Raw genomic sequence first — 13,783 nt, forward strand, 5'->3', positions numbered from 1 at the left:
GTAATTTCCAAGGGGGCTGAAATCAGGTCTATAAGTGAATCCCAAAATTCTTAGCCCACAATGTTGTTGTTGTTGTTTAAACTACCCCATTATTGCCACCAGAGGAATAGTAAGATAATGAGATAATTCTTCTTTACTATTTGCCTCCTGTTAGTCACCCTGAAAAGGTAGTTCTTTACAAGACATGTTGAAGGTCTGTCCTGGTGACAGAGCTGTGGGCAAATCAGATGGAGGTGTCATGCCGCATTCACCAACCACACCACGTGAAATCTGTTTTCCTCTTGAGTTTAATTTGCCAGAGGTCACTTAGTATCAGGAAGTTGTCAGTAGGTCCTTGGTGCTGTTGATAACTCAATGAGCTCTTTAGACTTAGCTCCTCCTACCAGCTCCCATGGGTTTGAGAGGCGTAGCTCCCAATCCCTACACTTACACACACACACACACACATTCTAACAGTTCAAACTAGGGGGTATCTAGAACAGTGGGTTATTTGCCACTGTTTTTACTTTTAGTAACTTCCTCTATTTTACTAAGTGGAGAACCAATTTTTGCCGCCGGATCTAGTAAAACCTCAATATGCCTCTGACACAAACCAAAAATTAAAACAAACAAACAAGCAAAAACACCAGAACACCAACAATAAAAATCTCCAGAGGCAAATGATTAACTTTTCCTATCTTTGTTAGCCTCAAACAGAGGGAGTTTTTTGGAGTTTCCATGGTGATATAATTTTTTTTTTTTTTATCCTAGCTTTGGACAACTATATTTTAAAGTGACAGATCTGAAAAAAAAAAAAAACAGGAGAAAGAAAGCACTGCTTTCCACCCTCAATCTTCTTTTAAAATCATAAATAAATTTAAAATTAAAATCAAGGCTTCCCATTTGACTTCCTTGCCTTGTTGTGGATTCATGATTATGCCCGCTGGTTGTGAAGTGAGATTTAATTCAGCTGCTGGAAGGAAAAGGGTGGCCTAGTCTCAAGCTCAGAACTCCTCCTTATTCATAGTTTGCTGTTTAAAATTGTAAGTTCTCATCAATAATAACCCAAAACCCAGAAGTAAATCCTTCACTTTCTTCTTCTCTCACTCTCCAAACTCCAGACATCCATCCCCTCTTCTCAATCTGCAATAGGCTTTTATTGTGCTGTGTTCCAGGCACTCTGTGCTGGGTGCTGGGGATACAGAGACCTGATCCCTTGGACTCAAGAGTCACAGTCTACTCGGGAGACAGCTTAGTATTCAAGTCCTGGTTTTACTAGCACTATGGACTTGGGAAAGATACTTTACTTGTGTTTTCCTTAGTTTCCTCATCTATAAAATGAGGGAAATAAATGCCTTCCTCTTAGAGATGTTATGAGTTTAAATGAGTTTATTGGTTTTTTGGGTTTTTTTTAGCATATTCAGAAATTTCCTGGCACATGGTATATATAAAAACATGCATTTTTGATTAATAACTAAATTATGGAACAATCTCCATGTGGATGGATGTGACCACAGCATCCATAGGACACTAAGGGAACAAGGTTTAATCCAACCTGTGCTGGGAAAAAAGGGTGCAGGGAAACCTGAAGGACGTTTAAAAGGCACGGTTATATGATAATATCTACTAAGGAGGAAAAAATGAAATTTAAGACCTGAATATAACCTCTTAATAAATAGATAGCTTCACTGAAATGCAACTTTAAAACTAACTTTTTAAAAACTTTTAAAAAACATTTTAAAGCTAACTCTTGTCTAATGATGAAAGCCTTATAGAATGAAAATAATGAAAGCATAAAAGGAACTCAGAGATCTACAAATCACAGACGCTGTTAACATTTTGGTTCATTTCCATCCATTTAATGCATTTTTTAAAATATTTTATTTATCTATTTATTTGAGAGAGAGAGTGCATACACACATGCATGGCCAGAGAGGGTAGGGCAGAAGGGGAGGGAGAAGGAGAGAATGTCAAGCAGACTCCATGCTGATCATGGACCCCATTGTGGGGCTTGATCTCTCTATCCTAAGTGGAAACCAAGAGTTGGTCGCTTAACTGACTAAGCCACAGCACCCCTTAATGCATTTTTGAATGGTTTTAATTTTTAACTGACAATTAATTGAATACATTGACCTTTACAAATAATACGTGTAGTCATATATATGGTAAAAAGTGAACTTTCCTTCTCACCTACCCTTTGATCCTTGAGAACCTCCATAGAAAACTTTAGCTGTGTGTATTGTTCTGGATACTTTGCTATAATTTTCCATATATAGTTCTATGAGTTTGGATTTTTCTAAAATATAGGTGGCATTGTTTATGCATGTTACTCATACTCCTTTACATAATGTATCTTGGAGAGTTTTGTATCAGTGCATACATGTTCTTTTTAATGACTACTGGGTGTGGTTGTACCATAATTGATTTGGTCTTCTGCTTACAAATGTTTTGACTGCCTCCCATTTTCACTATAGCATACCATGCTATATTGAATATTTCAGATAGATGTTAAACAAGTGTATTTCTGTAGAATGAATATCTGGAAATGCAATACTTGGTCAAAGTCAATTCACATTTTAAATTTGCATAGGTACTGCCAAATTGCTTTTTTAAAAATGCTGCTGTAGTTTATAATACAGCCACAGGACAAAAGAATATTCATATCTTCATGCCTTCATTGACACCAGGTATTACCATTTGTTTTAATATTTGCTAATATGATGGGCCAAATATGATATTACATTACCATCTCATGGTTTAGTTCATGTATCTCTAATTATTAGTGAAGTTGAACATTTTTTATATATTTATTGAGCATTGCATTTCTTGAACTGTTCATATTCGGGACAATTTAGGTGAATTAAGTGTTGGCAGGAGGAGACACACATGAATCTTTTTAAATCTATTGATAAATTTTGTGTTAGTGGGAAAAAAGATCTTACTGAAAAATTTTTCCCACAGGAATAGCCAGTTGTCAAAACATTATTTATTGATGAGATATATCATTACCTGCTGAGTTTAAATGCCATCTTTATCATCTACTAAGATCTAATATACATTTAGCTCTATGCATATATTTATCTATTACTGTGTCAAAATCAGTTTTCATTATAGCTTTGTTTCAGTTGGCTATAACCACAGTAATGCTACATAAGAAAGAACCAGAAAATGTCACTGGTCTGCTACAACAAGCATGTTACTGGTGGATCTGGGGCTTGTCTGTGATTGGGCTAATGTAGACTGGGCTGGACTGTCCAGCTCTGCTTTGAATGAGAATAGCCGGAGAGGCCCCATCCCTTACCAACCAACTATAGAGATGCTCTGCTCCATGTGTCTCTCATCCTCCTGTGACTACTGGGCTGGCTATGGCACGCTTTTCTCACGGGGGTGGCAGAAATGCAAGAGCATATGCTCAGCGTGCAAGCACATTTCAAACCCCTGCCTGCATCACTTCAACTAGCACCCTTTTAGCCAAAGTAAGCCCCAAAGTCAAGAGGGGGATGCTCTACCTTTATAAAGAAGGATGAGTAGTTACATGGCAAAGGCATGGATACAGGAACAGATAAATTGGGACCAAAGTTCAATTTACCATAGGAAAAGTCCCTCCACTTTTCTTCATTTTCAATATTTTATTTTTTGGCTATTTTTCACATTGTCTTTTCAGATATGCTTTTAAATCAGCATACAGAATTCTAAAAAAAAATCTGAGTGGAATTTTGATTGGGTTTTCATTGACTATAGAAACTAATTCGGGTAGGATTCATATTTTTACAGTATTGAATCTTCACATGCAATTAGACACATTTTGAATGTTTTTATTTATTCAAGTTCTTTTATGTCCTTTGGCAAGGTTCATTTTTATTATTAAAACTTTCAGACAAACTCAAAAGTAGAAAGAGTAGTACAATGAGTATCTACTCACGTATCTCCCAGATTCAAGAGTTATCAAGATTTGCTACATCTATGCTATCTCCTGATGTCGTGTAACATTTCTCTAGCCCTTATGTTTTCTATTAAGCAGTTAGTTTGATCTGAGACTCAATCAGATTTATCTTCAAGAGAATCATTTTCTTTTTGTGGTAGGCGCGGGAAGGTAGAGCAAGAATACTATGTAAGTCATGCTCTACACCTCCTAGGGCATCTATCCCATCAGGAGATACGTGATGTCTGGTTGTCACTCTTTTAGTGATGTTTAGATTTATCAATAGGATCAGGTATTGTCAGTCTTATATCCATTATGAAATTCCCTACTAGCCTTTTAGCAAATGATTTCAGCCTACATTCATGATTTCATTAGGGATTGCAAAATGGCGATATTCTTTTTTTTTTTTTTTTTAAGATTTTATTTATTTATTTGACAGAGATAGAGACAGCCAGCAAGAGAGGGAACACAAGCAGGGGAATGGGAGAGGAAGAAGCAGGCTCATAGCAGAAGAGCCTGATGTGGGGCTTGATCCCATAACGCCAGGATCATGCCCTGAGCCGAAGGCAGACGCTTAACCGCTGTAAAATGGCGATATTCTAATCTACCATTCCTTCTGCATTTATTAGCATCAATTATTTTTTTGCCTTGAGGTAGTATTCATAGAAGAAGTCTAGATAGGTGTCTCTTTTCTTATTTCTTTTCTTTTTTTTTTTTTAAAGATTTTATTTATTTACTTGACAGAGATAGAGACAGCCAGCGAGAGAGGGAACAGAAGCAGGGGGAGTGGGAGAGGAAGAAGCAGGCTCATAGCAGAGGAGCCTGATGTGGGGCTCGATCCCATAACGCCGGGATCACGCCCTGAGCCGAAGGCAGACGCTTAACCACTGTGCCACCCAGGCGCCCCTCTTTCCTTATTTCTAAGTTATCAGAATAATGAGTTAGTTTTTAGCACCCTGCAAAGATAACCAATGAATTTTTAAAATTACTATAAATGTATGAATATCAAAATGTTTGTGTCTTAATCCTTCACAGTGCCTTATTTTTTGATATTTGAATTGTCTTATTCTTGGACAGTGGGGAACCTTTTAAGTTTATTTCTAATTCCTTTGCCATAACTCCTAGAATCTTTAAGCCTCTTTATCTTCTGGTAGGAAGAAGTATTTCAAGCTGGTCTTACACATTTCCTTACCCAGATTTGTAATGAATCATTTCTCTTAGGAAACCTGGGTACCTTCTAGTAAGGGAGGGGGAGGGAAAGGAATGGTACTTAATCCAGGTACATAATCCAGGCTCAAGAGACTCATTGCCACTACACTGGTTGTTTCTTCTAGTTCTTTTCAGTGGATAGAACTTGAAAATGGGGTTCCTAAAAAGAAAGTGCATCATAAGCTATTACTGATATTTCCAACTTTAATTTATTTTTTCTAAAATCCTTTTGTTTTTATTTTCTTATAATGGAATTAGATTTCTGATTATCATAGTATGTTCCAACTGAAACACTTCATAGTACTTCAAGGACTAGTATAAATGGAAAAAAAAATCTCTTAATAATATTTGTTGATGAAAAATCATTATGAAAGCAAACCTCCAAAAATGTGTTTGTAGGCCATAAGAGAATAAACACAATAATATGGGAAGAGATAACCAGTCCCTTGCTTCATACATGTTTTTAAAATTTTTCATGTTATATCTTCCTAAAACAAAGATATTTGACAGTAGTTAGAATGGTCATCTTTCAACATTTAAAAAATCACCCTCCCCAGTGGTTGAACAAAATAAAGAGTAGTAACCTAGAATTTAGCTGAATAAGCCAGTTTGGAGTTTTAAGTGAGGAGGTCTTCCAACTCCAGAGTGTATCATCAACTTGTATCATCATTTTAGTGCAGATACAACTTAATTTTGGTGAAATGAGATTCATCCCCCAATAAGATTAGTACCTGCATTCACAGAATTTCACATTCTTCATTTGTGAACTGTGAAGAAATGAATGGTAGCTAGAAGATCAATAGGATTCCAGGTACAGCTGCAGGTGGAATGACATGTACTAGGACAAAAATAACTATATTTTGAATTACAAAACTAACAGTGGCTTTAAATTTGCAACTTAATTACAGACCAACTATACCAACTTTTCAAATGGCAAAAATACAAAAAAGTTAAGTGTTACAAAATATTTCAGAAAAAGTGCATAGTCTAGTAAAATAAAAAGACTGAAAAATATCTTGTTAGGGTGAGGTCAGCTTGGAAAAGTTATTACCAAAGCCAAATATTTTTATTTCACATGAACTATACTCAAAAATAGCTTCATAAGACTAATTTCTGGCTAACAGCATCAAAGGATTTGTGAGTCAAGAAAAAAATATCTTAATTGGCAAGGATAGATCAGAAACAAAGAAGCTGTCTATCCCCAAAGTTTATACTCATTACGATTTCTGCAGTATTGCTGCACTGATATACATCTCCTAATGTCAGAATATAGCAATCATGGAATTAATTAATACTAAAGTCATTTTTAAATAAAAAACAAAACAAATTAAGTCGGATGCAATCTGACCAAAAACATGTCAATGTACAGTTTCAAGATTATTTTACAAAATACCTACATTTACACAATAGGCTCCAGGCAACATTTACAGAAAAAAAAAAAAGTTCTTTGAATTTATCCTTGACATGCTATAAATGACTAAGTTACACTATTTAAAGAAGTAATTAATAATTTTATGTATTATGTTTATTTATTCAATACATTTTTCTTTTTTTTAATACGTTTTTCTTTCTCTTGAGTAAGAAAACGAGCGTGCATATAATATTAAGAAAGGAATCACAGGCACACAAGTAACTTACAGAAATGTATGGGGCTGGGAGGGCTAGCAGCCATGCAAACCTCACTCAGTTATGATGCTTTCCAAGGATGAGTCAGTCTTACAGCCATTTTACAAAGATTTTATTTATTTATTTATTTATTTATTTATTTATTTATTTATTTATCTATTTATCTATTTATTTATTATTTTTAGAAGAGGAGGGGTAGGAGGGCAGCGGCAGAGGGAGAGGGAGGGAGAGAATCTTAAGCAGGCTCCATACCCAGTGCAGAGCCTGATGTGGGGCTTGATCTCACAATCCTGAGGTCATGAACTGAGGCAAAATCAAGAGTTAAGAGTCAGACTCTTAACTGACTGTGCCTCCCAGATGCCCCCATTTTACAAAGATTTTAAAGAAAAACGTCTTTTTGAAGTCAGATTTTTTAATGTTTTCATTCTTATTCAAAGTCAGTCCGGCTCTCAGTCTGCAGCAGCAGGGGTTACAACACCAATTGCTGGCAGCTACGGCGCTATCATATTGTGCCTGCAAGTCATTAGGAAAAGCAAAGTGAAAGAATGTCTTTCCCTCCAGTTAAAAAAAAAATTAATAAAATAATTGAGGAAAAATAGCACTAAATCTAAAAGGATTTGCAAAGGAATATTATGTAATAAGTGGCTTGAAGTTAAAATACAAGGTTTCAAATTTTATTCCTTTGATTTTGCTTATGCACTTTTTTCTTATCCTGCAAATCTTGGTTTCTAATGTCATTAACATGATTGCTTATGTTATATTCATTTCAAAATAGCAATATCAATATTAGTAGCAATATGGTAACTAAAACAGTTTACTTTGTATTTCATTTTGTTTGTTTATTTTACAGTTTTTTTTTATATTCTATTCTACTGGGGATATGTAGTGAAATTACTCTGTTTTAAAGTAACTTGAAATAGTTTTCTGTGGTTAAGCTGCTAATCTATTTATACAGTCATGTTCATTTGTTTCATTTTGGCTTCATTTATTTAGAAATTGCTTTGTCTTTTATTTCTATTTAGTTTTGTTTTATGACTTTGCAAAACATTTATGTAACCCCAAAGTCAAATTACAAAACAATGAAGATACTTAAGAGAGAAAGTCTAACTCCCAACTATCCCTCCTACACTTTAGATAATAATTTTGTTAATTTTTGGCTTATCTCTACATTTAAAAATATAAGCATATATGTGAATGTATATAAATATGTATCTACCTACCTATTTACCTCCCTTCTTTCTTAAATAAAAGGTAGTAAACTATATACATTTTTTGTGCACCTTTTTTTTTTTTGCCTAACAAGAGATCCTGGATATCCTTCCATAGCAGTATACAGAGATCTTCCCAATGCATTATACAGCTGTTCATTATATACCATACTTCATTCAACCATTTTTTTTTGTTCCAGGAATTCCTCAATTCTTATGGAGATGTTGATGGTATTCTTTCTTAACATACTTTCTTATATAGTACATATAGAGAGAGAGAGATGAAGAGACAGAGGGAGAGAAACAGAAAGGAAAGTATGATAAGAGACATGGAGGACATCTGGAAAGTTCAACATCTGCCTAAAAGGCATTATATTATAAGAAAATACAGAAAAAAATACAGAAAAAAATAACTTGGACAATTTCATCCAAGTTAAAAGAGAAAGAAATTCCCAGAGCTGAAGAAAGACTCACACTGTCAAGCTGTAAAGGGTATCAAACCTGGTAAATGAAAGAAAGACCCATACCTAGATGCAAACTGTTTAAATGTCAAAACTTCAAAGAAAAACCCGAACCTTAGAGTCAAGTTAAAAAATATTGTCCATAAAAGAATAAAAATAGATAAAAATTGTATTTTTGTGGGTAAAAATTTACTTGTAAACCTTTGCAGTCCTTAGGTTACTACTCAGTTAAAATCGTTTTTATAAATTTATTTTCTGTTCACATTTCCTTTCTGTGAACAGGTTTTCCTTTTGTTGATTTTTTAAATGAACTTTATGATTTTCTCATCAATTTATTGGAATTCTTTATATATATGAGGAAAATTTGCTAAGGTTGTTGCAAATATATCTCTAGTTTGTTATGCACCTTTAAATTGTATTATATCTGAAATTCAAGTTGTATGTTTGTATTTTTAAAAACACTGTGGGGCACCTGGGTGGCTCAGTCGGTTGGGCATCCAATTCTTTAGTTTAGTTCAAGTCATAATCTCAGGGTTTTGGGATTGAGCCCCACCTTGGGCTCTGCGCTGGGTGTGGAGCCTGCTTAAGACTATTTCCTTCTTTCTCTGTCCCATCCACCACCACCCCCCGACTCAGACTCACTCTCTCTCTCTTCCTCTAAAATACATACATATATACATACATAAATATTTTAAAAAGACTTTTTTAATTTTTCTATTATTTTTGTTTAGATAAAACTTTCCCATCTAGAGACCAAATATTCATTTTTTATTTTTATTTTAAATTTCTTACTCTTTCTGTTTTTAATTCAGGTTTTAAATTAATTTTCAATTTATTTTGATGTACAGAGAATTTACTTTTCACAAACAGCCAATTTTCTCAGCTGAATTTAATAAACACTCCAGCCATCTTCTTTGATTTATTTTCTTTATCATATATTCATTTCATAGAAACATGCATACAGTAACATCTATTTCTAAGCTATTTTGACCCATTAATCTATTTTTATACCGATCGTTTAAATTATAGTAGCTCTATAATACAATCCAATTTCTAACATCTTATAGGACAAGGCTATAAACATCTCATATTATAATGAAAACGTGTTAAAAACACATTGCCAAATGGCACTTCTAGACCTCAGTGGTCTTAAGAGGAGATTTCTATCTCAGTAACAGCCGTCTGAAGCCCACTTGACTAAGTTGTTTATTATCACAATGGTCACAGTAGTTAAGCCACTGTTATAAAAGGATGAAAACAAAAGTGGCCTTTACTTTCCAGGATGTTTGATTGTATCTGGTGGAGGACCATGCGTATAAATGGTCAATGCCCCTTCACATATACCCTCATGTGATTTTCTTTTATAAGTATTCTTTTGTGTTTCTACTCAGAAACATCGACCTCGAACTCAGTGTCACTTCTCTGGTTTGTTCCACTTGGAAATGAAGTTCTCAGTTCAGTTTAGGGGCCATATGCCTATGCATAGACTGCTGGTAAAACTATGACATTCTGCCTCCAGACCCTGAAAGGCCAGTGAGAAGCGTCAGAGCTCACATCTGCAAGGGCAGAGGGAGGGCTGCCGCACATTTGTCATGTAACTCTGATTTTCCTGGAAACATGGAATGGCTTTGGGATGAATGAGCTCATATTGATACATGGATGAATTTCAAGTAACTAGCCAGAGTGAAAGAAGCTAGACCCCCAAAAAAGTACATGCTGGAGGATTCTTTTATTTAAAATTCTAGGAAATGCAAATGAATTTACAGTGACAGAAAGCAGATTAATGGTTCCTTGGCAGGAATGGGAGGTCAGAGAGAGAATCCAGGGGGAGGAATTACAAAGGAACACAAGAAATTTTTGCAGTGATGGGTATGTTTATTATTTTGACTGTGAAATTGCACACTTTAAATGTGTGTAGTGTATCGGACATTAACATCTATGTAAATGTGTGTGTGTGTGTGCTGTGTGTGTGTGTGTGTGTGTTTACAGTTGCAGAAAACCAGGCAAATATTGGCAAGAGGTAGAGAAAGAGGAAGATATAACAAAGTACTAGGCAGGAGAAAAGACCAAGGACTCTCCAAATGATTCATTCACAGCTATAATAGCCCAGAATGGGGATCTAAACTGGTTGGACTGAGCCGTGCTTTGCAAACCTTAATGTATACATAAATCCCCTGCAGATCTTATTAACATGCAAAGTGTGATTCAGAAGGTCTTAAGCTGGGGCCTGAGACTCTGCATTTCTCACTAACCCCCAGGTAATGCTGATGCCACTGGTCTTTCAGTGATTCTTTTGAATAGCAAAGGGCTAGAGCATTTGTTCTCAGTTTTGGTTGCATATCAGAATCACTGGAGAGCTATAAATAAATAAATAAATAAATAAATAAATAAAATGACTACAATTAAAAATGAAAAAACAAACACTTGATACCTGGATCTTGTCCCTAGCCCCAGAAATTCTGATTTAATCAATCTAGAGTTCAGTCCAGGCGAAATGAGAAGTTTTTAAATCTACCCAGAAGATTCTACTGTGCATCCAAGGTTGACAGCTACTCCAAAGAGAATGATCAGAGTTTTATCATGGAATGAGGAAAGAACCCTGAAAAGGTAACAGGGAACCAGAGAAACATAATAAACCATGTCCCCACTCAGAATCAAACGTGTCCCTGTTCCAAACATGCAAATTTACCTGAGTGTGATTTATACCTGTATGGTCCTGCCTTCGTTAGTAATGCTTTTGCTGGCCGGGGAATAAGTATCAGGCTAATTACTAAGCAGGCAGATGGGGAGCATGGCCTTCCTGAGATTATAGCCACAGGGAAGAAAAGTGCTTGCCATGGAGGAAGCTGACTCAGGAGGCTGGTTGGACACCCGTACTTACCAGCCCATCCGCAAGGACTGTGCATTGATAGGAGACGACCCCTAACCTGCCTCTTCCAGTCTGAGATGGGCCACACACCAGGCAGGACAGACCATGCTGCATTCTTCTAATATATCCCAGACTTGTTTTAAAAATCATTTCAGTTTGGCTAGTTTTCTACAAATGGTAAAAGCTTGGAAATTATTTGTTACAGATTTGTATCTGTATCACAGAATTCTGATTCGGAAACTACTGATGTCCCAGAATCCTAAAAATGTTTAATGAGACATGTCAATTTAATTGTGCTACTTGAAACTTAAAGAGCCAGAGTTTGTCGTCATTTTGCTGACAAATGTCATCCTTTACGTGCTTATCTTGGCTACCGATTAGGTTCACCATTGCTGAAATTATGTATCGGGAAATGAGCTCTCTTTAGTGAAACAAAAGACATTTTTTTCATTTAGTTCATTAAAATGCAGCTTAGGACCAGAACAAACTTCATTTTACGAAAACAGTCTGGTTGGTAATGGTCATTATGTTTAAATTCTGACGCAGAGGATGCTGTGTACCTGGATGATGATAAAGAAAGAGAAGAGTATGTCCTGAATGACATCGGGGTTATTTTTTATGGAGACTTCAATGACATCAAGACTAGAAGCTGGAGCTATGGTCAGGTGAGCCATTTAACATTTGTCATTGTCAAGGACATTTTTCCTTAATATTTTTTTGTCACATGTATCACTACAAGGTGCCATATGTCGATATTAGACATGCACAATTTCCTGCTTTTCAGGATCTGAGACTCCAAGACAGACAGCCCAGGAGCAGAGACTTAGAAAGGCAACTACATAATTCATCCGCTGAAAGCAGTATCTTCAGGTATTACAAGGTTACGGAGATCAGAGATTCTATGGATAACATGGCATTCCAGTGAGAAATGCTTGGCATCCAGTACTGTGAAATCTCATTAGCCCAGACATTTTTCCTCAATATGGAATGGACTAAAGTTTTCCTTTTCTTATAAGGAAAAGTGTTTTGATAATGCTGCAAAGGATATCATATGGTGTGTGCTCAACTCAAAGAAATCACCTTTTTTGTTAGTATAAGATACTAGAAAATTAGAAATTTGAATTAGAAAAGACTGTCACCATTTCATCAAAGGAGGGCCCACTGAACTTTCACCTCGAAACATTTTATCAAATGCAATCTTACATTACTGTCTGGATTTAAAATAGCAAATGGTATTCCATTTAAGATATTCAATAATTCAAACTATTTCAGTTTGATATCTTTAACAATGGAAAAAGTGACTGATATTTCTACCATATTCCCATAAGAATGCATGTCCTTTGGTTCAGCAAAGACCCTTCATTAGCAACATGAGAAAAGATAAGTGTGTCATTTCTCAGAGAGTTTGGCTGAGATGATTAGAATTTGCACCATTGTTCTGGGTATCCAGGAGGGTGGATTTCATGGAATCTGGCCTGACCAGGTCATATGACACTTTCTTGGTTTCTGATGCCTTCTTTTGACTTCCATGTGAGCTTTCCCTGCTCCAGCCTGGCCGTTGGGACAAATGTCATCACTAGTTCTTGTCTTGTCTGCCTGACTTTATGATCCACTCTTTCACCTGGACTCCTGAGAATTGTGTGCCCAGTGCTCAGGCTTGCTCATCTATACTTCTGATATCCTGCCAAGCTAATCATCTGTGTGCTCTTCTGTTTTTGGATCCCCACCTGGCTCCCTGGTTATAAGCCCTCCCTTCCTGAGTAACATACAACCCATGATATTATCTATTGTCTAGTGCCCTAATTCCTAATGTATGGGTGTGATTCTATTTATGTCCCCAAAGTGGCATTATGTAGAGAGCTAATAAGGAAAAATGTCACCAAGGTGGGTAACAGGAAGGAGTGGGAAAGAGTCCCAAGCAAGGTCAGGGTACTCCTCAGCCAGCATGCTGAATAGCCTTTGGGTAGATACCCTTGAGCAGAGCCACCATCTGTCTCTGTTGTCATTCAGAGTCCATTGATATGGGTCTTTCAGTCCAAACAACCAGCCAAGCCAGTAGTTTGCAATGGTGCAGGGAAAGAATTAGTTCTGTGACTATTTCTTTACCTCTCCAGTTCACTATTTCATGTCCCACAGACTGAGAGATGGTGCTTAATGAGAACCAGAATAATGAGTTCTTTACATATCTGAAGAACTAGTGCCCTTACTTTACAGCATCTGTCCTATCAGTTTAGGGTTCCCAAAAAGTTGGTACTTTAATGGGATTTAATAAAGAAATACACCATTAATTAACCATTAAGATTGTGGTTTCTCTCACAAGTACTTAGGTGGGTAAACAAGGTGTTTGTATTCAGGGAAATCTCTTGTTCAGTGAGGTGCAGTATAGGTGAAATTTCCCCATTTTGCCATTTTATCACTATTTTGCCCTTGTTCCTTTCTTTAAAAAAAATTCTGGTGTTGCATGGCCTCAGAGTTCTTTTTTTTTTTTTTTTTTTTTTTTTTTGTTTTT

At 36.0% G+C, this 13,783-nt stretch overlaps 1 protein-coding gene across 1 annotated transcript in view; it reads left to right on the forward strand.

Annotated features, from left to right (window-relative positions):
* F13A1 (coagulation factor XIII A chain) overlaps positions 1-13,783 on the forward strand; it is a 166,126-nt gene that overhangs the window by 56,856 nt on the left and 95,487 nt on the right. The window contains exon 6 of the mRNA XM_034660199.1: positions 11,821-11,939. Coding sequence (XP_034516090.1) covers positions 11,821-11,939 — 119 coding nt within the window. The remainder of the gene's footprint in view (positions 1-11,820; positions 11,940-13,783) is intronic.

Source organism: Ailuropoda melanoleuca, chromosome 5 (assembly GCF_002007445.2).
Source record: "Ailuropoda melanoleuca isolate Jingjing chromosome 5, ASM200744v2, whole genome shotgun sequence".
NCBI classification, from domain to species: Eukaryota; Metazoa; Chordata; class Mammalia; order Carnivora; family Ursidae; genus Ailuropoda; species Ailuropoda melanoleuca.